The sequence below is a fragment of the Poecilia mexicana genome, unplaced genomic scaffold (genome assembly GCF_051168715.1).
Source record: "Poecilia mexicana isolate PSO_F unplaced genomic scaffold, ASM5116871v1 scaffold_17, whole genome shotgun sequence".
In the NCBI taxonomy this organism is placed as follows: Eukaryota; Metazoa; Chordata; class Actinopteri; order Cyprinodontiformes; family Poeciliidae; genus Poecilia; species Poecilia mexicana.
Genome location: NW_028263386.1, coordinates 18505858 through 18531627, shown reverse-complemented (window position 1 = coordinate 18531627; position 25770 = coordinate 18505858). Strand labels below are relative to the sequence as shown.

At 42.3% G+C, this 25770-nt stretch overlaps 1 protein-coding gene across 1 annotated transcript; it reads right to left on the bottom strand.

Annotated features, from left to right (window-relative positions):
- Window positions 1-106: 106 nt before the first annotated feature.
- Window positions 107-24021, bottom strand: LOC106908644 (cyclic AMP-responsive element-binding protein 3-like protein 3-A). The gene is made up of 9 exons (XM_088014673.1): window positions 23665-24021; window positions 22110-22377; window positions 18704-18834; window positions 17592-17702; window positions 17220-17326; window positions 10624-10692; window positions 1274-1358; window positions 836-929; window positions 107-711 (listed from the first exon to the last, which is right to left on the bottom strand). Exons 1-9 carry the CDS (start codon window positions 23731-23733, stop codon window positions 494-496), a joined length of 1152 nt encoding a protein of 383 aa, XP_087870799.1. The 5' UTR covers window positions 23734-24021; the 3' UTR covers window positions 107-493.
- Window positions 24022-25770: the final 1749 nt, after the last annotated feature.

Below are 25770 nucleotides of genomic sequence, written 5' to 3'. Positions count from 1 at the left end.
CAAGGCACCGTTAACAGCAACAAGTGCACAACTGCGCTGTGTACCTCCTGTTTGTGTAACTGCAGCACAAACACCTGACACGAAGCGAGTAAGAAAAACAAGAAATGCATTTTAGCAAAATTTTATTTTGAAAACCTCTTTAGCTCCTGTGCTTTATCATCATTTCACTGAAATGTTACAGAGGAAGTTAAAGCTCATTCCTGACATATTTAACAATATGTATTTAAAGTGCATAATAAATTAAAGGGGTGAATCTCCTTCTCATGTACCTGAACAAGAACCTTGAGGAGTTTCCTTGTTCCTTTTTCTGTTTTGTTTTGTTTTATCAGACATCAGTGCGGCTTGTTGCTCCCTACCGACCATAATCGCACAGGTTCTGGCTAGAAGCATCTAGTTTGTGCACCACTGAAATCATAACAGTCAAACACAGACACTGAAAAAAGCAATTAAAGTGCTCACTCTACTGACACACAAGCCAACACCACCGCTGCTTCTATATGTTTCTGCTCCGCCAAGATCCGTAATCATCTCCGTTCTCGTGTTCCCGTTGGCGCAGCGACTGGAGGTGCACCGTGGAGACGACCGTCCAGGTCCAAAGCTTCTCCTTTAGGCTTCGCAGGTCCTCGAAGCCCCAGGAGACCGAGGGAAGTGAAAAAGTTTGAGGACGGGCTTCTCCTGCTTCGCTCGTCGACAGCAGGGAGCGCGACGACGCTGATAGGCAGAGACGTGGAGGAGGTGAGCGAATGTGTGCTTTTTGTATGTTTGTGTGTGTGTGTGTATGCGTGTGTGTGTGTTGGTTTGCTGGACAAAAGTGAGGCGGTGTGTGTCAACAGACCTGCGGTCCTTGTATATTCTGCATGGCCGCGTTGGCTGTAAGGGACCGGCTGAATATTTGAGGAAATGAGCAGAGAGAAGCAGAGGAGCAAAACCTGCAACGTGAACACATAAGCCAAGAAGAGAAAGAACAAACAATGAGGAAGTGAACAAATGCACAGAGACAAAAAGTGAAAAAGGGAGGACGTGACCTACATAAAGCCCTGGACAAAGACATGAGCCCAGATGCCGTTCAAACATTTAAACAGACTCCTTCTAGATCTTTGAGGGAAACACAGCAGGGACATATTGGGGAAACTCCTAGAATGTTGTAATGATGCCTTTTTTTTACAGCTTTAATGCGTTTCCTGCGCGTGTACATCAGCAACAAAGGAAGCAGTGCGTCTGAACATGCTCCACAGTGGTGCAAATTGGGGGATATTTTGGTGTTACATCTCACCAGGATGCAGGTTCCTCTGTTTGTTGTTTTGCAGGAGCTATTAGGCAAGAGAGCCTGTAGCCAGCGTAGCTGCTCCAGCAGAGCACTGTGAACACAAAGAGAGGAGTAAGAAGATGAAAGAGATCGTGTGAAAGTTTCACATAAGGGGCCCACAGACGAAATACGGGCATCGAGTTTCTCAGCATCTGTGATCTTTGGCAACCGAAGCAAAAAGAAGCAGAAGCCGCACACTTCGGGCAGAGGAAGAGCTTGGCTTCTTCCAGCGACCTCTCTTGTTTTTGGTTCACGGCCGAGCGTCAGAGAGGGGAAGCGACACAACCGGATCACGGACGGTAATTGAAGTCAAGCTGCGGAATTTGGTGTTAAATTATATAATTTGTATCAAAGGCAGTTTACATGCAGAGAGAGAGAGAAAGGCGGCACACAATGCATGGAAAAACATTTCCTACTCAGACTGTCAGCAGCCCCCCTGGAGGGAGAGCCTGGGGCTATGTGAATATAGATCAACCAAAAACTGAGACGATTCACAACAGGGGGGCATAAGCAATGTGAAAAATTACCAGCTTAGTCATAGAAAGCAGACCAAGACTACCATAAATCAGCAAATAAAGTGAATATATGCAACCAAATGCACAAACTGAGGGCATATTTTTGTTGACTTTACTTAACCGTGCATTGCAGATTAAAAAAACAAGACAGGTCTGCTTGTTTTTGTTCTGTTTGGGTTTTATTTTACGTCTACAATGATCTAGTCTGTGTATTTTTGCACATCCATCCATTTAGTCTAACAAAACAACTGTGGCTATAGGCTGCAGAATATAAAGTGCACACTCACTCCCTTCATTATTAAGTACACCCTGCTAGTAGCGGATTGGACTCCCACTGGCTTTTAGAGCCACCTTAATGCTTCATGATTTCAGGTCAGAAACATTCCTAAACTCATTGTCACACTGAAGAAAGCAGCTTGAGATGATGAGCGCTGGGCTTTATGCTGCTGTGAGAAGCCAAGTAGAAAATATCCCCCTCAACATTATACCATAAATCATTTATAAAAGACAGAATGGATCCATTTTTTATTTTTCTTACTTTGTTTAGACCATATTGTGACTCTCCCTAACTAATGTTGCTGTTGATATCGAATCATTTTGGACCAGGCGACCTTAAATCTACGGAGGCCAGATTCTGACATATGATTAGCTGCTGCCCATCTACCTCAAGGTTTGACATATTTTACTTCCAGAGGTGGCATTCCTCACATCTTGGCTTTAATGAGCATTTCAATGAGCTACTGTTGCCTTTCTACCATCTTGATCCAGTCGGTATGTTCTCCTCTGACCTCTAACACCATTTTCATCCACATGTGTCCAGGGCGCACACATCTGCTGCGCCCTGGACATCTTCCCTATTTCTGATGATACTCTGTAAACCTGAGCGGTGGCCGTGCCTGATGCAGGGTCATGTCTCCAAAAAAGAAAGAAAAAAATCTGGAAGTGATAATGAGTGCAATAAAAAAAAGTGAATTTTAGAATATGCCCGTGTGTGTGTTATTTCAAATTGAAGCTATCCTTGGATGTTTTTTATTGTCTTATGAATGTGGTTTGTCTAAATATCTACATTGAAGTGTCTCTACTATAAAACTACATGCACCTTGTAAATTCCAGACATAAAACAAAGTGATGTGTGTCTTAATTAGCCACTGAACCAATAGCTTACAAACATTTCACTGATTTATCTAAAACTTATGAGGCAGTCATGTATATAATTCACATCAAATCTACTGTCAACCGCAGTTAGTCTGAGACAAAACTGGAACCTGGTGAAAAACCAAGCTTCCAAATAGAATATCATAAACACAACAATCACTATAAAGATACCTTACATTTGCTTTCCATACGTAATCAAAATTTAATTTTTATTCATTGAATGTAAAACTTGCTACAGTTTTTTCTGATAATTCTTCTCAATTAATAAATTAGGACATAGGATTATAGAGGTTAAGGTAATATTACACATTCTAGAAATGCATGCAAACTCAGCATAAAAGAACAAAATCACCACAATCTAAATTGCAATAAAAGGATCCTAGCAGTGTGAACTGGTAACTTATTTACATATTATAAATAAATCATTTCATAAGTAAATCATTGGTTTACTTATTAAATAATTAACAAATATGTGGGGATTTATTGACCACAGCTGTATTTTTATAATACTATCATTTTATTGACACTTATGTCACATAAAAGATAAGAGTACTGTCTTTGTGCTGACAAGAAAACAACCTACTCAATAATATTAATCAATCATTAATCTTTGTCTAGATTAATGTTGTCAAAACAAAGACATTTTCAATAATGTCAACTTTGTATTAAAAGTGTCATAATTTACCGAATGACGCTTTATGACAACATTCATAAATATTCATGAAGGCTTATTCATGTTCATGACAGGTGTTTATGACGGTGTCATGTCAGTCTTATTCACCCGCCTTCAAATAAAGTGTTACCGGCTGAGTTTATGTAGCATTTGATTTTTTACAAAATATTTATACCTGTATTTCATAAAAATAATGGTTGACTTTCTGCATTTATGTTGAAGTATGTTGGTCCTGTTTACAACTATGATGTTCCATCTTATAGTAATAACTTAACAAAATTGTTTATTTGACTTCAAAGACTAGAGTCAAGACTGCTTTACATTTAATTTATACGTTGAAAATTTGTATAGTAAAATGCAATAAATTAGTTGTGATGTACAGAAGATAAACATTAGCAAGCTCAAGAATATGTTGAGTTCTTAATATATAATAGTAAAGGTTAGTTATAAAAACTAGATGACATATCAATTTATGGTCTTAAATTGCAAAATAAAGTCTGCAAATTGATTGTAGAATGGTTTCATTTTTACATCACTTTGCATGAGCTACTTTCAAACTAAGTGTTTTGTGTTCTACAACTACATTTCCTGTGGACTTAGAATTAAATTTTGTTGAAAAATTATGTTAAGAATATATTAAATACATTAACTTTAATATATTTTACACTATAATTAACATATGGTTTAGAATACAGACTTCAATGGTTTGGAGGACAAAAGTATTTGGAAATGTCCAAGGTTTTTAAAAAAGTTTGTTAATAAATCACAAAAGACAGAGTAAAAAGAGAGAGAATTTCAGTTTTGGGTTAACAAAATATTGATAAATTTGACATAAAAACTGTTAAATTATAGAAAATATTTTGATGGAAATTCTGAAAAAAAAAATACAAATAAAAAATACAGTAAATGTCCTGGTAATTCTGTGCCAGGATATTTTCAGTGTTTTTTACAGAATTTCTGTCAGAAGTTTCCTGTAATTTAACAGCATTTTATTTCAATTTTTTCCATTAAAAAAAAGGGGAAATGTCCTGGTAATTTTCTGCCAATACATTTTATCGTTTTTTACAGAATTTCAGCAGAATTTTTCCGTAATTTAACATATACAAATTGTTAAATTATGGCCCACCACCACTTCAGGCGACATTTACCATATTCCCATATAGCCCTAATTATATAGATAAAATAGCATTTATAGGGAGATCGGGGGGATTAACGTATTTCCTTCGCCCCCCTCCTTCTATAGGCAGACCTCCTCCCCCCTTCTTGCAATGCGCCGTTTGTCTGCCCCCCCCCAGCACTCAACGGTACGCTAGTTCGCCCCCACCCTCTTCGACCCCTCACATCTACCTCTACATTGAGGGGGGACTAGTGTACCTCTCATGGTATACTAGCCCCCCTTCAATGTCTCTCCTTCGCCCCCCTCCTTCTACAGCCAGACCTCCTCCCCCCTTCTTGCAATACGCCGTCCATCCGCCCCCCCAGCACTCAACGGTACGCTAGATCGTCCCCACCCTCTTCGACCCCTCACATCTACCTCTACATTGAGGGTTGGCTAGTGTACCTCTCATGGTACACTAGCCCCCCCTCAATGTCTCTCCTTCGTTCCCTCCTTCTTCGCTTCCCCCACCCCCCACCTCTCTAAGGATACATCAGCCCTGCACCTTCTTTCCTTCTTCTTCGAACCTCTTCTAGCCCCCTAGTCCGCCACCGTTCCTTCGGCCTCCCATTCTGACTCTTCGGTACACCCTACCCACCTTGCTCTGACTGTAACAACGGATGACTAAAGGTTTCCGGTATTCTCAGATTGAAAACTTGTACGCACTCTTAAGGCCATAATCATCCGCTCTGGTAGGTTGCGAAGTTCTGCTGAGGAAACGCATCCAGTTTTGACACTTCTGACAAAGTGTCACTCCGTTGGTGAGAAAAAATCCTGAAAACACCATTAGGCATGAGGACTAAGAGGTCTGTCGTGAGTCGGAGACAGGTCCTGACTCGGAGATCTGTCCAGACTCAAGGCAGCTCCTCACTCTGAGACAGGTCCTAACTCGGAGGCAGGTCCTAACTCTGAGACAGGTCATGACTCTGAGACAGATCCTGACTCTGAGACAGGTCTTGACTCTGAGACAGATCCTGACTCTGAGACAGGTCTTGACTCGGAGATCTGTCCAGACTCAAGGCAGGTCCTGACTTTGAGACAGGTCCTAACTCGGAGGCAGGTCCTAACTCTGAGGCAGGTCCTGACTCAGAGACAGGTCCTGACTAGGAGACAGGTCCTGACTCGGAAACAGGTCCTGACTCGGAGACGGGTCCTGACTCTGACGCAAGTCCTGACTCTGAGGAAGATTCCATTGCAGAAGTCTGTTCTGACTCTGAGGCATGTCCCGTCTCAGAGGTCTGTCCTGACTCTGAGGAAGATTCCATTGCAGAAGTCTGTTCTGACTCTGAGGCATGTCCCATCTCAGAGGTCTGTCCTGACTCTGAGGCAGGTCCTGACTCGGAGACAGGTCCTGACTCAGTGACAGGTCCTGACTCTGACGCAGGTCCTGACTCTGAGGAAGATTCCATTGCAGAGGTCTGTTCTGACTCTGAGGCATGTCCCGTCTCAGAGGTCTGTCCTGACTCTGAGGCAGGTCCTGACTCAGAGACAGGTCCTGACTCTGTGACAGGTCCTGACTCTGTGACAGGTCCTAACTCGGAGACAGGTCCTGACTCAGTGACAGGTCCTGACTCTGACGCAGGTCCTGACTCTGAGGCAGTTCCTGTCACAGAGGTCTGTCCTAACTCTGAGGCATGTCCTGTCTCAGAGACAGGTCCTGACTCTGTGACAGATCCTGACTCTGTGACAGGTCCTAACTCGGAGACAGGTCCTGACTCGGTGACAGGTCCTGACTTGGAGACAGGTCCTGACTCTGTGACAGGTCCTGACTCGGTGACAGGTCCTGACTCTGAGGCAGGTCCCGTTGCAGAGGTCTGTTCTGACTCGGAGGCAAGTCCCGTCTCAGAGGTCTGTCCTGACTCTGAGGCAGGTCCTGACGCAGAGACAGGTCCTAACTCTGAGACAGGTCCTGACTCTGAGACGGGACCTAACTCTGAGGCAGGTCCTGACTCGGTGACAGGTCCTGACTTGGAGACAGGTCCTGACTCGGTGACAGGTCCTGACTCTGAGGCAGGTCCTGACTCTGAGGCAGGTCCCGTTGCAGAGGTCTGTTCTGACTCGGAGGCAAGTCCCGTCTCAGAGGTCTGTCCTGACTCTGAGGCAGGTCCTGACGCAGAGACAGGTCCTAACTCCGAGACAGGTCCTGACTCTGAGACGGGACCTAACTCTGAGGCAGGTCCTGACTCGGAGACCGGCCCTGACTCCTCCGAGTCAGTACCGACCTCTGAGTCGACCAAATTTACAGACCCAGCTAAGCGTGGACTAAACTCAACGTTTGGTTCACTCTTGGCGGGTTCTTGCCTCTCTTCTTCGTCTGAATCGTCTCCACAACATGTAGCCTTTTTGATGAGCCCCCATGCCTTCTGAAGAAAGGTGTCTCGGAGATTGATTTTCCGCGGTCGTGCCAGGGTTCTTTTGAAGCACTCTACAACCTTGTAAATCACAATTGGATTGTCGCTTTTGATCATTTTGAAGAGCAGTTCTCTAACCACATCTTCATTGCCACAGAGAAGTTGCAAAATATCTCGGCAGAGTTTTTTCTCCATTTTCTCAAAAAACACAAAATCGATGTCTTTGACTTCTTTCCAGATCTTTGGAGCAAGTTTTCTCTGGACAGGTTCAGTGTGCTTCTGTTTGTAAGCCCCATAGCTAGATCTGTTGCTGGACTTGTAAATCAATCTCCATAGGATCTTTTGCACCATAACTCTCCTTTCGTCCTCTGTTCCATGCCTGAAGCCCATCCTGTTTGCGTCCCTCAAAAATTGTTCAGAATCCATGGTTGCCTGAGTATAATCCTCACTCAGGCAGTTTTCATCTGCGTACAAGTCCTCAGTAGGAAACAAAGTCTTTCGGATCTTTCTTTTTGTAGACGTTAACATCTTCTTTGGATGAACAGGATTCTCCAGGTGTTTTTTGAATTTTTCCACAATAACTTCGTGTCCTTCCGGGTAATCGAGCAGTGCGATTAAATGCAGTCCACTGGCAAAGTGGAATGCATCTCTCGCAATACTCTGGAAAATCCTTTCACCGAGCTCTTCTGACACCTTCGAGAGTACGTCCACATTTATATCTGCAGTTTTTCTTAAAAGCAAGGTCAAAATTTTCCTATGTTGTTCTTCAAAGATTTGTCGGACAAGATGCAGAGTTGGTCCATCTGCAGTCTTTTCAATTACTTCCCACAGAAGTTCGCTGAGAAAGTCTCTTTTTTTGTAATTTGGGCTTCTTTGACCAGGATGGACTTTGTTGGACAATGTTTTCTTCACTTTCGTCCAAAAAGAAACCTCAGACTTCACATCCATTTCCCTCTGTGGGGTTTCGTCAGTCATCTTTATTGTGCTGTGCTAAAACGTCCAAATGAATCTTGTGTCGACTGATTTGTGGTAACTGATCAGAGAATTAACTGATCAGTTGGTGATGTCATGGACTCTATGACATCATAAAGTCATCCTCAGAAGGGCCTCATGACACAGACATCATTTGAAGTCATGCTGATGACATCATTTTCAGAAGCATGGCAACTGTTGCTAAGGGTAAAAATAGCACGCAGTGAGCATGGGCTATGAAAAAAAAAAATTAATCTGTGTGCACTAAATGCATTATTCCCACAAGTCTGAACTGGCGCAGCTCAACAGGAGGGGCCAGGGAACCATTGGACCCTCCACTTTACCGCCCTACCCATTTTTATTTGTTATTTGGGTTCCATTTCCTAACAGGCATAGGGCAAAGTGTCAATGGAACCACAACACGACGTGGTGGGCTGGTCTATCATTCAAACCTCTTGTGATGCCCACTGGTGTGTGCCCGACTCTGAGCTGCCTGTTGCTCTGCAGTTTCTCATAAACTGGGAGAAATTGGAGTAACACCAACTGCGTCTCCCGTACGAAGATGAAGTTGGTTTCCAATTCCAGCTTCCAATAGCTAAAGGGCGATTCCACTTAATTTTTCACTACTTTCCGCATCTTTAATCAACTCTAGTTTAAAAACTACTACACCTAGAGACTTGAAACCTGGACTAGATAATTCTGTTCTAATAGCAGAATATTTATAACCATGTTTGGGATTTGTGAAACCTTTTTCTGATTTGTGAAAACTCAATAAAGTTCGATAATCACTATTTTTGGCACCTCTTTCATTACTCAAACTGCTCTAATTAAAAAACTACAACACCTAGACTCTTCAAACCTGGACTAGGTTATTCTGCTATAATAGCAGAATATTTATAACCATGTTTGTGATTCGTGAAACTTTTTTCTGATTTGTGAAACTTCAATAAAGGTTGATTTTACCACTCTTTTTGCATCTGGATCACACTAGAACTGGTCTAATTCCAAATCTACAACACCTAGACACTTCAAACCTGGATCAGATTATTTTCAATTAATAGCAGAATATTTAAAACCATGTTTGTGATTTGTGAAACCTTTTTCTGATTTGTGAAACTTCAATAAAGGCTGATTTTGGACATTTTTTGGATATTGGTCACTCCAGCTCCAAAACTACAACACCTAGACTCTTCAAACCTGGACTATATTATTCTGCTCCAATAGTAGAATATTTTAATCCATGTTTGGAATTTGTGAAACCTTTATGTGATTTGTGAAACTTCACTAAAGATCAGATTACTATTCATACTTTTTCCATGCAGTTTTTTTTTCAAATTCAATTCTAATTCAAAACCACTTTATTAATCCCAATGGGAAATAAAATGTTGGTGTAACTCATTAATTCTTCAAAGAGTTATTGTAGATGGTGATGGCTGTTGGAAGGAAAGATCTTTTGCAGGGGTCTGTTAAGTGAAGTGAAGTTTAACAAATCAGAAAAAGGTTTCACAAATCACAAAAATGATTCTAAATATTCTACTATTAGAGAAGAATAAATTAGTATAAGTTTGAAAAGTCTAGGTGTTGTAGATTTGGAATTAGAACAGTTCTCGTGTGACCGAGATAAAAAAAAAAGTTGTTATATCGCACTTTTTGGAAGTTTTACAAATCAGAAAAAAGCTTCACAAATCACAAACATGGTTTTACATATTCTGCTATTAATTGAAAATAATCTGATCCAGGTTTGAAGTGTCTAGGTGTTGTAGATTTGGAATTGGACCAGTTCTTGTGTGATCCAGATGCAAAAAAGTGGTAAAATCAACCTTTGTTGAAGTTTCACAAATCAGAAAAAAGTTTCACAAATCCCAAACATCAATCTAAATATTCTGCTATTAGAGAATAATAATCTAGTCCAGGTTTGAAGAGCCTAGGAGTTGTAGTTTTTTAATTAGAGCAGTTCTAGTAATGAAAGAGGTGCCAAAAAATGGTGAAAATCTAACTTTATTGAGTTTTCACAAATCAGAAAAAGGTTTCACAAATCCCAAACATGGTTTTAAATATTCTGCTATTAATTGAAAATAATCTGATCCATGTTTGAAGTGTCTAGGTGTTGTAGATTTGGAATTAGACCAGTTCTAGTGTGATCCAGATGCAAAAAAGTGGTAAAATCAACCTTTATTGAAGTTTCACAAATCAGAAAAAGTTTCATAAATCCCAAACATGGTTTTAAATATCCAGTTTGAAGGGGAGAATAATCTATTCCAGGTTTGAAGAGTCTAGGAGTTGTAGTTTTTTTAATTAGAGCAGTTGTAGTAATGAAATATGTGCCAAAAATGGTGAAAATCTAACTTTATTGAGTTTTCACAAATCAGGAAAAAATACGACAACAACAAAAATTTCAGCAAAAATATTACTTTGTGTTTTATAAGTTTTTAAATATTTAAACTCAAACCAAACAATCACTACAACGAATGATCCGGTCATGTATAATAACTCACTTGTTAGTCTCTTCCAGCTTCTGGATTTTGCTCTGAAGCTCGAGGTTTTGGGCGCTGCACACCGTCATCCTGCAGCAACAGACAGGGGGTGGGGGGAACACAAGAATGAGAGTGCAAATCTGCAGAAGATGGAAAAACAAAAAGCAGGGCTAAGAAGAGTGTTTTGTTAGGATTTGCTTCCCCCTTCTGCCAATATCCGCCGGCTGACTGTTATCATCCACTTCATCCCGTCCATCGAATCAAACCGCGCTCCCTCCTCCCATCTCCCTCTGTCCCCCAAATCATCCCCCTATTATGACCCTGGGCTTGATAATGACATCCTGTTGCTATGCACTGCATGAGGCCGGTTTAATTACTAGCGAACACTGACTCGACTCAATAGCACTGACAATCTCATGAAACTTTTGTTAATGGGAGCCGGCAGAGGTCAGGCCGGAATGAGATGTTAACAGCACACGATTGGAGCGCCTGCTCAGATTTTCAAATGGCATTAATAACACAAATAAAATTTTAATCCGTTTAAAAAAAAAAAGACTAAATCGTGCAAAGTGCCAGATGGTTCAGTAAAAGAAAATATCCATCCATCCATCCATCCATCCATCCATCCATCCATCCATCCATCCATCCATCCATCCATCCATCCATCCATTTTCTTCCGCTTATCGGGGGTAGGGTCGCGGGGGCAGCAGCTTCAGAAGGGAGGCCCAGACTTCCCTCTCTCCAGCTCCTCCGGGGGAACCCCAAGGCGTTCCCAGGCCAGCTGAGAGACATAGTCCCTCCAGCGTGTCCTGGGTCTTCCTCGGGGCCTCCTCCCGGTGGGACGTGCCCGGAACACCTCACCAGGGAGGCATCCAGAAGGCATCCTTACCAGATGCCCGAGCCACCTCAACTGGCTCCTCTCGATGTGGAGGAACAGCGGCTCTACTCTGAGTCCCTCCCAGATGACCGAGCTTCTCACCCTATCTCTAAGGGAGAGCCCAGCCACGCTGCGGAGGAAACCCATTTCGGCCGCTTGTATCTGTGATCTCGTTCTTTCGGTCATGACCCAAAGCTCATGACCATAGATGAGGGTGGGAACGTAGATCGACCCCCCTGACCCGGAGAAGGCACTCTACCCTTTTCCGGCTCAAGACCATGGCCTCACATTTGGAGGCACTGAGCCTCATCCCGGACGCTTCACACTCGGCCACGAACCGCTCCAGCGAGAGCTGCAGATCACGTTCCGATGAAGCCAACAGGACCGCATCATCCGCAAAAAGCAGAGATGCGATCCCAAGGCCACCAAAACTCATCCCCTCAATACCTCGGCTGCGCCTAGAAATTCTGTCCATGAAAGTAATGAACAGAATCGGTGACAAAGGGCAGCCTTGGCGGAGTCCAACTCTCACTGGAAACGAGCCCGACTTACTGTCGGCAATGCGGACCAGACTCTGACACCGGTCATACAGGGACCTGACAGCCCGTATCAAAGGGCCAGGTACCCCATACTCCCGGAGAGCCCCCCACAAGGCCCCCCGAGGGACACGGTCGAACGCCTTCTCCAAGTCCACAAAACACATGTAGACTGGTTGGGTGAACTCCCATGCCCCCTCCAGGACCCTGCTGAGGGTGTAGAGCTGGTCCAGTGTTCCACGACCAGGATGAAAACCACACTGCTCTTCCTGAATCCGAGGTTCGACTATCCAATGGACCCTTCTCTCCAGAACCCCTGAATAGACCTTACCAGGGAGGCTTAAGAGTGTGACCCCCCTGTAAATTGTGCACACCCTCCGGTCCCCCTTTTTAAACAGGGAGACCACCACCCCAGTCTGCCAATCCAGGGGAACTGCCCCCAATGTCCATGTGATATTGCAGAGTCGCGTGAGCCAACACAACCCTACAACATCCAGAGCCTGAAGGAACTCCGGGCAGATCTCATCCACCCCCAGAGCCCTGCCACCGAGGAGCTTTTGAACTACCTCGGCGACCTCGTCCCCAGAGATTGGAGAGCCCAACCCAGAGTCCCCAGGCTCAGCTTCCTCAACAGAAGGCATGTTGGTGGGATTGAGGAGGTCTTTGAAGTATTCTGCCCACCGGCCCACAACGTCCCGAGTTGAGGTCAGCAGCACACCATCCCCCACTATAAACAGTGTTGGTGCTGCACTGCTTCCCCCTCCTGAGACGCCGGATGGTGGACCAGAATCGCCTCGAAGCCGTACGGAAGTCTTTTTCTCCATGGCCTCTCCAAACTCCTCCCACACCCGAATTTTTGCCTCAGCGACCACCCGAGCCGCTTTTCACATTTTCACAGGCATGCGGGTGAAGCGTCCCAGAGTGGGACTCCAGACTGGGATGCCAAAAAGGCCCGATAGGACTCCTTCTTCAGCTTGACAGCATCCCTCACCGAAAGCATCCACCAACGGGTTCGAGGGTTGCCGCCGCGACAGGCACCAACAACCTTGCGGCCGCAGCTCCGATAAGCCGCCTAGGCAATGGAGGCACGGAACATGGTCCACTCAGACTCAATGTCCCCCACTTCCCCCGGAATGTGTTCGAAGTTCTGCCGGAGATAGGAGTTAAAGCTCCGTCTCACAGGTGTCCTGGTGCCAAGTGCACATATGGACACCCTAAAGCTTGAACATGGTGTTCGTGATGGACAATCCGTGACGAGCACAGAAGTCCAACAACAGAACACCACTCGAGTTCAGATCGGGGGGTTGTTCCTCCCAACCACGCTCCTCCAGGTCTCACTGTCATTGCCCACGTGAGCGTTGAAGTCCCCCAGTAGAATAAGGGAGTCCCCAGGAAGGGCACTCTCTAGTACCCTTTCTAAGGACTCCAAGAAGGGTGGGTAATCTGAACTGCTGTTCGGCCCATAAGCACAGACAACAGTCAGAGCCTGTCCCCCCACCCGTAGGTGGACGGAGGCTACCCTCTCGTTCACCGGGGTAAACCCCGACGTACAGGTGCCAAGATGGGGGGTACAAGTATGCCTACTCCTGCCCCGAGCCTCTCACCATGGGCAACTCCAGAGTGGAAAAGAAAATAACTTGTATTATTATTTGTGTTTTAGCAACAAACTCCCTTATTTTACCTCCTTCCCTGACATGGATGAATTAGTTTGCAGATCTGTAAACAACAATAGAACAACATAAATAACCTGAACTTAATTAGTGACAAAACACAGCAAACTGGAGACATTGCTGCTCTTGGCTGCATGCTCTTCCACCTTACTTTATTTGGGGGCGAGGGGGTGATAAGGTAAAACTGCCAACATGTGGGAGGCTGGTATGCTTTTCATGCTTGCTGACGAATTTGCTGGCTGGCAGCTTGCATGGTAAGGCTCTCAAAGGCTCTCCGCAGCCTGGAGACAGAGAGGGAGGAGAATGCCTAAATTGAGCTTAATCCCGGCAAAGCTTCTACCCTCCCAATAAGTCATATTGCATCATCTTCAGGTTTGGCTTAAGCCTTTCTCCAACTCCATCACAGACTAGTTCTGGTGGTTTGGTTCGCAGCTGGATATCACATTGTTGTGCGTCTCTGCCTGATTTGGTGGTTTACCAACACGCTGCAGGGCAGCTGACCACATACTGGACCAGCAAGATGTGCAAAATATTCCCTCCAAGCACACTGAATCATTTACGCTGCCTTGCAAAAGCAGGTATACACCTGCTTTGACACTTTCACATTTTCTCATGCTATGACCACACACTTTTTCTTTTTTTTTTGGGCTGGTTGTGTTTCTGTAAGGCGAACCTCCACCCCAGTCTCAAGTCTTTTCAGCCTCCAACTCGCTTTCTGTCAGAGTTGCCCAGGATTTAACCCCATTGATCTTCCTGTTGACTCTAACTAGCGTCAGTGTTAGTTTTCCACTGCACATTGAGTGTTTTGCATCTAAGCTGAAATGTTTCTTCTTCTTCTTTTTTTGGTGTCGTTCAGTCTGAGAACTTTCTCTCACGTCTGCTGCGTGTCCTTCATGGTCTGAAGCAAACTGCGAGCAGGATCTGCTATGAATTTCAAAGTCATGACAATAGCGCTCCTGCTGACAGATTATTTTACCAGGAATTTTACCTTTGCGATGATTTCTGCAGCAGCTTCAGCGCAATGTCACCGGGCATCGTAGCTGCTTTTCTGATTAATAATCTCACACACGGCCTGTCACTCCATTTATTCTCGGAGGATGGATTAAGCAGAGCCCTGTGAGATCTCAAAAGCTTGACATGTTTCCTTTAGTTTAACATAGATGACAAATATATGTCGCGTTTGCCGGATTTTGATTAGTAAGAAAAAAAAAATCTTGTGTCATATGAAAAGTACAAATGGTGTGAGTACTTTTGCGAAACCACTGCAAGTGCGTCTCTGTGCTGATTCTGCTACATAAACGGGGAACGTCTCAGATTCTTTGTGTTTGGCCCGCTGATCAGTGGTGGCCTTCTGCGGCATTAATGTTCCCTGAGATTATGGCCTAAAGTGAATGAGGTAGTGGATAATCATAATGTCCCACAGTTCTTATCGTTCTGTGACATGACAATTCAAGATAAGGCCGGGCGCACGTCCCCTCCACTGAATCGATATCGCTGTCGCCGCTAATAGAGGGAATATGTCTTTGGGATAATAGAGTTACAGATGCTCCCAGGAATTATAACAACTATGTCACAAATGATTAAAAAAACTATAAATTTGTTCATGGCCCCGCCGAGACATTTGTCGCACATCCTCTCACATCTTGCATATCCTGTATGATTTAAATGTTTGTTTGTTTTGTTTTTTATTTGTTTGTTTTGTGTCCAGTATAAACTTTTTGCTCCAAATCGCAAAGTCCTCTTTTGATTCATGAGAGGGTTGGTAATAATACACCCAAGACCAATTATAAACATGTAAACTAAAAGGAGTGCAGATTATGTAAGATGCTGTCAAACAACAAGACAATTCTAAGAATTATAGCTTTTTACAAACATTACTCCCTGAGTGAAAGAGCAATTGCTGCTAAACCTAACAGGTTTGAGACTCGATTGTTGACTTCAACCATTTTTAAAACATTGCTTTAAATGTTTTTCTATGGGTGTGACTTGCTTTTTGTAATTGCTAATTTGTATAATTACTGACCATTTATTGTCATTTTCTGTAAATTACATACAGTGTGTTCATCCGTGTTTGTGTCAAATGTTTTTCTTTATTTTTCACCATCAATTCACCAGGATACTGCAGATGAAAGTTAGTCCTTGTGGCTAAACGTGGCACGTAAACGCGGTTGTTTTAATGTATTCGTGTTGATTAATATCCCTTATGAAGCAAATTGAAACTTTCAGTAGCTGCCAACGAATCTTCAGCACCAGAGTGGAGGAATTTTGACCCACTCTTCGACTCATTTCAAAACCTCCATTTTAATTTTTCAGGAATTTTGAGGTCGACTTGCTTGTGCGCTTTAAATTGCTGTCCACAGCTGTGGACACTTCTCTGATAACCCAGTTGTGCTTGAGCTTCAGTTCACAATCAGGTGGTCAGACATTGTCCTCCAGGAGAACAGAATTAATCTGTTGCCACAGATTGTACCAAGGCAGCAGTCATAACACCTCCACCATGTTTGTCTCATTAATCCACAGATTCCCCTCCAGGTCTCTTTGGGAAAACGTGAGACAGGCCTTTGTGTTCTTTTTTGATCAGCAGTGATTCAGCCTTGCAATCCTCCTATGGATGCTATTTTTGCTCAGTTTAATTCTTTCAACTAAATCATAAAATCTTGACCTTAACTGAGGCAAATGAGGTCTGCAGTGCTTTAGATGCTGCTCAGTCCTGAGAAATAGTTTATGAAAAATGTTTAATAGTCTACACTAAAAACACCCATGTCTCTTAGACTTCCAATTACAGTTTCTTGCAATTACCAACACGCTAAAATTAAAACCTGACCCACAATTATCAAAATGTAACAATCTAAGAGGAAAGAGGAAAACATGTGCTCAGATTTGCACAACTACAACAACTTCACACTTTTTGCAAAACACGTATTTCGTATTACGAGCAACACTGAAATCGATCATAATGTTTCCTAAATTGTGCCCAAGCAAATATAAAAAAAAACAGTCATAGCTTCTCAATGACGTATTTCCTAAGAAGGCTGAATCCTACGGTGCCCCATAAGGGTCAATAAAATTCAAAAGCCACAATGGACGTTTTGCTAAAACAGAAGTTGCTAGGATAACGTCCATATTAGCATAGCTTCTGCTGAGTTTAGCTTTTTTTGTGGTTGTGTTGGCACTGTATGATGAACAATAAAAATTATTCTTGTTAAAAAATTCTCACCTCTCTCCAGTTGAATCTTACCCGGGATTGTAAGACATTAATATGTTTGGCTCTTATTTTTGTTGAGCCATCAGCGAAAGCATCATGAATATTTTTGTGCTTTCATCCCAAAAGGTCATTATTTATATCATTAATAGTAACTGTGTCAAAACCTCTTATACTTAAAAGATAATTAAATATATTAAAATATGTCGATAGGTTACAGGATGTTTCAGGATGTACAACTCATTGCAGATGAAACTTGTAATTTTCTAGCTCAAGCTACTCACTAATAATGTCACCTCCGGTGACGGTGCTGCAGTAAGTTGATTTCTTACCTCCCTTCCAGCCTGTCAACATATTCCCTTTTCTTCTTCCGACTTTCTTGAGCCGAGCGTTTGTTACGGATTTTCCGCCGGATCTTCTTCAAAATCCTCTCCTCAAACTTGTCACAAAGATGAAACGGATGTAAGAACAAGGATGAGAAAAAATGTGAAGAGGAGAAAGGTAAGTGAGACAAAAGTGGGTTAGGAAGTTGGCAAGGGTTGTGTAACGGGGCCTCCAGATTTAGATTTTCAAAGATGTGAATCAGATTGGCACGGTGTGTGTGTGTGTGTGTGCGTGTGTGTGTGTGTGTGTGCGTGTGTATGTGTGTGTGTGTGTGTGTGTGTGTGCAGGAAGAGCGCTACGTCTGTAACCTGCTCATTTACCTTGGACAGGGGCAGTTTGCAGGGTAAACTTATGCCCTCTTTAGCTAGAAGCTTCTTCTCATCCTCATTAAGCACAAGCTCCTGCAAGGACTGCTGAGAAATTCGCTGTGCCTGTCAAACACAATTCCAGGTAGGAGAAGGAAATTAAAATGGAATACAAGTTCAGAAAATTATTTTCCTGCTTTTTGGAGAGCGGGCTGCAACTAGGAGGTCTGTGTTTGAAAACAAGGCACATAATAACTCTGATTGTTTTTCATTAATACTGATTAAAAAACTGAAAAGGTTCATTATATTTTATTCCTAACACTCTTGAAAATGTGGAATAAATAAATTCCACATTTTGATTTTCAAAAGACATTTTAAGACACACATTTCCGACAATACTCGAACATTAGCAGCTTTGCCTTTATAACAAAAAAAAATGCACTATCATATATGAAGAAGATATTTTGTCTGTAACAAAAGAGGTGGACTTCCTGTTGTTAACAGGAAACAGTTGTTTTCTTAGCAACAAAGACCCTCCCAATGAGAATATGTGGTTGGCTGGATTATTGGCAGCACAGAAGATGATAGAGTGAGCACTACTACTTCTCCCAAAGATCCTCAATGGAGGAAATGTTGGTAAATTTGTTTGAAAATGACAGATTTTTCATCTCCCACCAAAAGCAAACCCTAGGAATCTGAATGAACTGGCTGCAGCACAAGCTCAATTATTTTCTTAGTATCTGAGCCAAATAAATATACAAATTATATGTCATCACAAAGTCACTTTAAATTTCTGAGTAGGATGCCAGTTTGCTAAGTCTCCAAGCTAATGCTCTCACACAGTATTTCTACTGACTTCCTTCTCCTGTGTCTTACAAATGCACACTGAATGAGCTTTAAAATCTAATTCACGAGAGTCCCGGCCAAATTGACAGCAAATCAAATCAGCACTAAGACACCCGAACACCTAAAATACTTGTGGAAATAATAGTTCTTCGGTTTCTGACATGGAGATAAAGAAAACTGTACATGCTCATGAAAAATCAAAAAGAAACAGTAGAGAAAATACTGAAACATGCCCTTTAAGGAAATATACGCGCGTCAGACAGACGCCGAGCTTCTCTTACGTTCTGTCCCAGATTGGATAAAAGCAGGTCCTTCACTGTGAGCACGCGGCTTGATGGCAGCAGTGGGGTTTGGCTGTTGGAAAGGTAGCATGTAATGCCAAACTCCTCATGGCACCCCTCAGACTCCCAGCCTGCACAATGACACAGAAAAAGCAAACAAAACAACAAACCAGATGAATGTAACTCAAAACTGAGTTGGGTTGAAGGAAAAAGCGGCTCCTGCTCTGTCGCCTTCAAACGTTAAGAGGAAGTAGCACAGGGTGCCGCACAAGAATTTTCTGTATTTTAGGTCAAGAAGGAAGACGGATCTGTTTACGGTCATGCTTTTAAACCCCCAGAAAGTTATTTATTTATTCAGTTGCTCCGCTCGTTAATAAAGCACCATATCTACCTCGAGCTTTCTGGCTGGTGGAGATTTTAAGGGGTGAGAGTGACAAGAGTGAGTGAAAGGCGAGCCTGCAGCTGCTGTTGACTGGTCAAGTGATTTTCAGACCGTGTAAAAGCTTTTCCTCTGGAAAAAAAAAGGAGGGGGGGAAAAAAAAAAAGCTGTGCTTTGCAAATGTGAGCCAGGAGGATGTGGAGGAGGAGATCTCTCTTGTTGCTACAGCAGCAACAGAGTCAGGACGTGAAACCGAGGCTGCTTTATCTACAAGGCCAGTTGTGAAAATAAGTCTTACATACAAATAAAATCAAGAGCGATACAAGTCGTGCTTCTATGATCTAATTTTCATATCAGAAACTCTGAGATGTAATTATATTTTTGGTTGCATCCTATTCAGGAGCAGGACTGAAGCAGGGGAGGGGGAGGGTATGGCGAGGAAGATAAGGAGCGCCGCAGGCAGATGAGGCATAAAAAGAGCTGATGAGGTGAGGAAGAGGAAGGTATCAGATAGATGAGACACTGAGTTAACATGGTTTGTCACAGTTTGAATTAGTCACAGTTCAAAAGCAGCTGTTTTCACACAACAGGAGCAGAAACTCAGACAGCAGGGCTGGTAGATTATCTTCATCAGTGACGATGCTCCAATTTGTTCCCGGGGTCTGTACTCCCGCTGCTAGCACAATGTTAGCCGCTTTGAACGAAAGCGTCGATAGCGACTATTCTGTTTGATTCCTGTTCTTATATTGCAGCCACGATATCGCACTTCAGATGTCTTGAAAATGGTAAAACTGTAAAACGAGCCCCCAAAGATGTAACACACTTTCATTAAAACGATCTAAAAGGTCAAAACAGAGAAGTTTGACTTTCATCACTTTAGATTTTTCTTCAACTCAGCTTAAGTAAAATGTAAAAAAAAACAAAAAAACAAAACTAAATATATTTTTAAGACCAAGCAATTAAATAAACATTTAATCTGTGAGTTTATGTTTCTCCTGGCTCCAAATTTACTTCTGCTGCCTGATTTCCACTTCCCTTAATCTTACATACAAAAAACTGTTTTCTCTTAATCTAGAATATCTTACGAGCACAACGTATTAGAACATTATAAAATGGATGCATAATAAAACATTTCCATATGCTTTATCACTTCTACAATTATCAGGAAAATATCCATCTACCCCATTCTCTTCTGCTTATTTGACATGACAGATTCAAGTTGGGCCCTTCAGACTGAAGAACAATTTATATGGACGAACTTTTATGTCTCACAAGATAATAGTTGTGAGACAGCGCGTGAAAAAAGAAATGTGTGACGTTGTGATTTTCTTGCAGTCTGAGTCAAGAGGTCAAACTTCTTTGTTCTTGCAGAGGATGTACAGACCGTAAAACTAGAAACTGGATCTCATCCCGACTCCTTCACACTCGGCTGCTAGCTGCTCCAGAGCATGCTGAAGGTCACGACTTGAAGATGCCAACAAATCCATATCATCCCAAAAAGAAAAAGGAAGAAAGAAAGAAAAGCAGAGCCTGAAGTTACCAAACCCTCTCCATGGCTGTGCCTTGATGCAGGACCTGGGACAAAATATGTCTGTTTAAATATTGTCATTAATATCAGTACAAGACAAGTTTCCATATTATATGCAATATTAGTTTTTATAAGTTCACTGGCTTTTACAGTAAATTCCTGGATAGGAAAAAATAAATCTTTCCCTCTGATTTTTGGTATTTCTATCTCTTTTTCTTTGACATAAGATGTTAGTGAGTAAGAAGGGGGGTGAAGGTCACCTTGCAGTCACTGAGCCGGCCATAAATTTCTCTGTATACCAAAACATTCTCAAGTTGAAACTGAGGCCATCTGTCTGAAAGTTGAAGCTTGCCTCAATCTGGGTCTCAGTGTCAGACCAAAGCTTGATTATGTAATCTGCATGCACGACTGTCGCACATTGATGCGTTTATGCACAGACAGCAAGTTCGCAGCTGAATGACTGAAAATGGAAAGAATCCAGATGCCAATGTGATTGAAATGTGAGAGAGCTGTGGATTAATGATGTCCAGCAAAACCTCAGTGTTTTCCTTATGGTTTCCAGATCCCTCTGTGTTAATTAGACTCCTTCTGTCCGTTTTCTAGCACAAGTCTACAGTATTTTCTCTAATTAGTTCATCTGATCAGAGTAGCTGGGATGATGAGAGGAGCTAAAAATGGGGCGATCCTTGAAAAACACACCTGTAGAGGGGTCAAAGGATGTGAGCCACAGGCGGAGACTCAAATCCAGCGTTCAAACAGGAAACAAAAGACAATTCAACGATTACGAAGAAAGAATACTACTGTGTTAGAATGGCCTAGTCAAAGTCCAGAATGAAATCCAAAGGACAATCTGAGGCATGACTTGAAAACTAACATCAACCTGTCTTTCAATGTTATTGAGTTTGAACAATTTTGAAAAGAATGATGGACAAGAATGTATGTGTGACGGAGGAGTCGTCACGAGCCGGGACTTAATTATAAGTCCGTGTCAACATGTGAGCACGCCCGCACACACACAAACGTATCTGGTTATAACGTCACAAAATATGAAAAGGATCAAAAATATGATTTTTTTTTATGTTTGGCTGGTGCTTTGCATCATTCAGATGTTTCAGACTTCATTTATTTACACTTTTTCTTTTGTCAAGGTCGGCTTATTATCTTTAAAAAGAGCACTTTACAAAAGAAGGCTGTTGCGTTGCGTCCTGAACCTCTTTTGAACAAGCTTTTTAATCATCCAAATGAAGTGAAACGGGGGAAAAAAGAAAAAAAAAAGACATAAATGCCTGCAGCCAGGCCTGCACTTAATAGTCCTCATTACACCACAACAGAGACGAACACGACGAAAAATACCTCACAATGTTCTCATTTCGCTGCTCGTTAGTTGCAGAGCCCTGCTGTTCAATTTGTTTTCCTAACACAAAAATTAGTTCCCCCCGCAGAGGCGATGTCCCGGTTCTGACCCGTTTCTGCAAATGTCTCCACTTTTGTGGCCTTACCTAAATCAATGGACACGTCGGGCAGCTTTTCTTTTGCCGCAGGCGAGTTCTCCGTATCTGGAGGCCGGGGGGAAACCCGAATGTCGAAGGCGGGGAACCCTGCGCAGGAGATTGGATGGGGACTGTCTGTCAGCTCAGCCAGGGGATCGTCGTTAACGCCATTGTCAGTGGTGCGGGGCGACCACAGGGGGGACGCTGGGGCAGAGGAGGAATCATGCAGCAGAGAGTCCAGGAAGTCATCAGCACCGCTGCTTTGAGGGCTTGGCGTCTGAGGAGAAGAAGATGAAGAAGTGCACATCACCTTACGACACCTTCACTGTTTGTACACATACACAGACAAGAAGATGAAGGTCTGGTCAGATATTTTATTACACTCATCACGGGCATGAAAGTGAACTTGACCTCGGGCTTTTAGTGACGCATTTCAGCCACTCTTCTTTTTTCTCATAACTGCTTTTACAGCAGTTATGAGAAGCATTTTATAATTGCTGTGATAACAATAAAGGCTTTTCCGCGAAACAACCAAAAGCTTTTCAACATGCCATTTGAAAATGGTATTCGCAATTTGTCATCACAAAATTTTCTCCTCTTGGTAAAATGAAATCAATTTCAAATCCAAGTCCACCTTTGTGTTCATGAACTCCCTCTGCAGTTTGGTTAAATGTTCCTTAGCGTGTCGTTGCCAAATGACACACTTTTTGTGGCAAGCAAAGAACATATTTTAGTATTTTAGTGTTCATTGAAATGAATGCTAAAACATTCCCATTTGATTTAAGTCTGTTGTTTTTCAGCCATGAACCAGGGTTTTGAGAAGAATCCACACATTTTCCAAAGGGGTTTAAGTCTCAACCTTGGGGCAAAGCATCAGATATGTTTAATGCTAGCCTGCTTCGTCCATGTCCAAACTATTTTTAATTTGTGTTAGGGATCATTGTGATGTTCATGCTTCAATTATTTGACCCAAACTAAAACAAGGTTGGTTATGAAGGTCAAGAACAACTCATAGCCTCAAACATGCCTGAAGCCTGCTGGTTCTCTTGTGTCACTGTCAACATTGAGCTCATAGATGGCAGGAATCCAACCAGCTGTAATGAACTCAGTTTTTTTTTTTATTACTTACACCAGAAGCTTGCTGATAACTACTAAAACTTGGTTCCTAATCCAACTATTAGCAGAGTTGTCTATTTGAGCCTGTGTGTAGGATTTTGCTTGTATAAAATAAAGCAAAATTTGCATTTAATCATTGCAAATGTTTGTTTTAGAAATATTTAAAAAGTAAAAATCCCAAAATGAATAAAAAATCCATCCCCATGAGAAGTGGAGCTAAACCGCAAGAGTACAAGTCGCCAGGAAGCATCAGAAAATACTAGGAAAGGGTTAAATGAGAACAGATACAAACGACGTTATGCTCAGTCAGGCCTGGCCGCTGGTAACAACACGCTTATCATTCAGGGTAAAGGCTTTCATTGTGACATTAAATGAATATGAGATTTTGATCGTATTCTCAGAGCGACTGTGTTTGGAGCAAACCGCGTTGAATGTTTCAGGAACGCACATCGTTAGGTGTCCACCGGTGGTCACCGCCTGACTCCTCTGTGCTCCCGAGAAGGTTAAAGATGTCCATTCCTCTGTGCTCCTGAAAGCATAAGTGATTTAGGCGAAGGGAATTCTCTGTTTCCTAAAAGAAAAAAACAACACAGTTTTTATAGCTTTCTTATTTTCCTTAACAACAACAAAAAAAAGAAAAACAATCCTTTTAATTAAGCCATCACTTGTTCGGTCTCCTCCTTCACTTGTCTGATTAAACTAAATCTGTCTCGCTTGGTTTCGCCTCCTTCCATTTCCTTTCACTAAACACTCATGCTGAATCAGTTTCTTGCACAAAGTGGGATCCTACCATGTCTGTTGTCAGCGTCATTATCCTGACATCAAAGTAGCTGATGAAATTTCAATGAAACTATCCAGGAGGAGAGCGAGCGCAACAGACAATCAGATCGATATGCTCCTCTGTGGCGACAGGGTGTAGGAGAACTGCCACAGTCTGTTTGAAGGGACAAAGTTGAATTGCTGCGCTGCAGAACAGCACAGCTTATCAACGTCCAATCCGGTGTTTAGCTGACAGCACGGAGGACCGATTGGCCCAGAAGGAAGCCTCTCCGATGGATTAATTAGATAAAGTTAGTCAGAGGTGATTTAGAGTGACCTTTGATGCCAATGTGATATGACAGAAAGTACTTGCTCCGTGCTTTCACATTCACTTCTTACCTTTGGCAGCTTTTATTCACAGGAATGTCTTATCGCTGCCAAGGCAACGAGGGAGGTGGAGAATTAAACTGTAATTACTGAAATCTCCTGTCATTACTGGGAATCTGTCAACAAAAAATGAAAACACAGGAAACAGTTCTAATCTTGGACCAGAAGCAAACAGTAGCACTTTTAAACTTTAATATATATGTCTGAATCCCTGAAAGTCATAACAGGGACAACAGTGTGTTCAATTTTTGAGACAGAACGCAGCGTCTGAAACTAATTTACCGTCACTGCGGAGCGATGCGTTTTTTTTCCCCTTTAGTAAGATGACAACAGTGTTTTGGGAATAGTGTCAGAGCGAGACTCATAACTGAGCACGTGTAGTTTGAAAATGGAGCTCGAGGGCAGTGTAAATGTCCATTTAAGCACATACTTTGTTTTCAAAAACTAATCAAATGGTGAAAAGTAAAGCAAAATCCAACAAAAACTGAAACCACTGAAGTGCTGCTCCATTGAAGAGAAGTTGGCTGTCACATGACGAAATGTATGGTGCTAGTTTTATTGTACCAATTTAAACTGAGACCTTCCCTTATAAATGATTAATAAACACACTTAATAATCAAACTGTGGAAACGTTGTAAACAGTAAGGCATGATTAAAGGATAAAAGTTGACAAAAGTGACTAATGCCTTGTCAGAAACTGAATCAGTGTATGAAACGTCACTAACGGATGATTTTACAGATGATTCTTTAAAAGAAATTTGACTTCATAAATTAACCCCTTGAAATTGGCCCTCTGTCTCTTTAAGAAACAGAGGGCCAATCTGACACTCACTTCACTTCAGGAAGTTATCACAACATTGCCCCTCTACAAACCCTTTAACAAAGTTTTGAACATAGTTTCACTGACAAGTAGCTCCTATAATGGGCTTAGCAGCTTAGTTCCACCAGATGTTTGCTAATTTCTTCTGACTAGTCTTAAGGTGCTGAGTTGTGGGTTGCAGAAAATCGGAAACTGTGGCTCCAAAGGGGAGCTTCGTCCTCGAAGGCAGCATTCAAGACAGATTTAAATCAGTGCTTTTTTAAATTATTTGTCCTTTTCCATCTACTCTGTTTTGTATTTGTATGGCATGAACGCTCAGTGCCACCTTGTTGCTTATCTTTACTGCCATTATTAAGTAACATCTGTGTTGTGCTTTCGCTAAGCATGCACAGCATAAGTCAAATTACATTACATAACGTGTTCCCTAAGGAGAAACACAAGAAGAACATGCAGGCTTGCAAAGACATATCTCATTATTATCAACAGGAGAATCGGGCTGTTCCCATCAAACCTTTCTGTACTTCTCAGAAAAATTACACACAACACACTACTGCAGCTCGAACTTCAACACATGATTACACCTTTGGG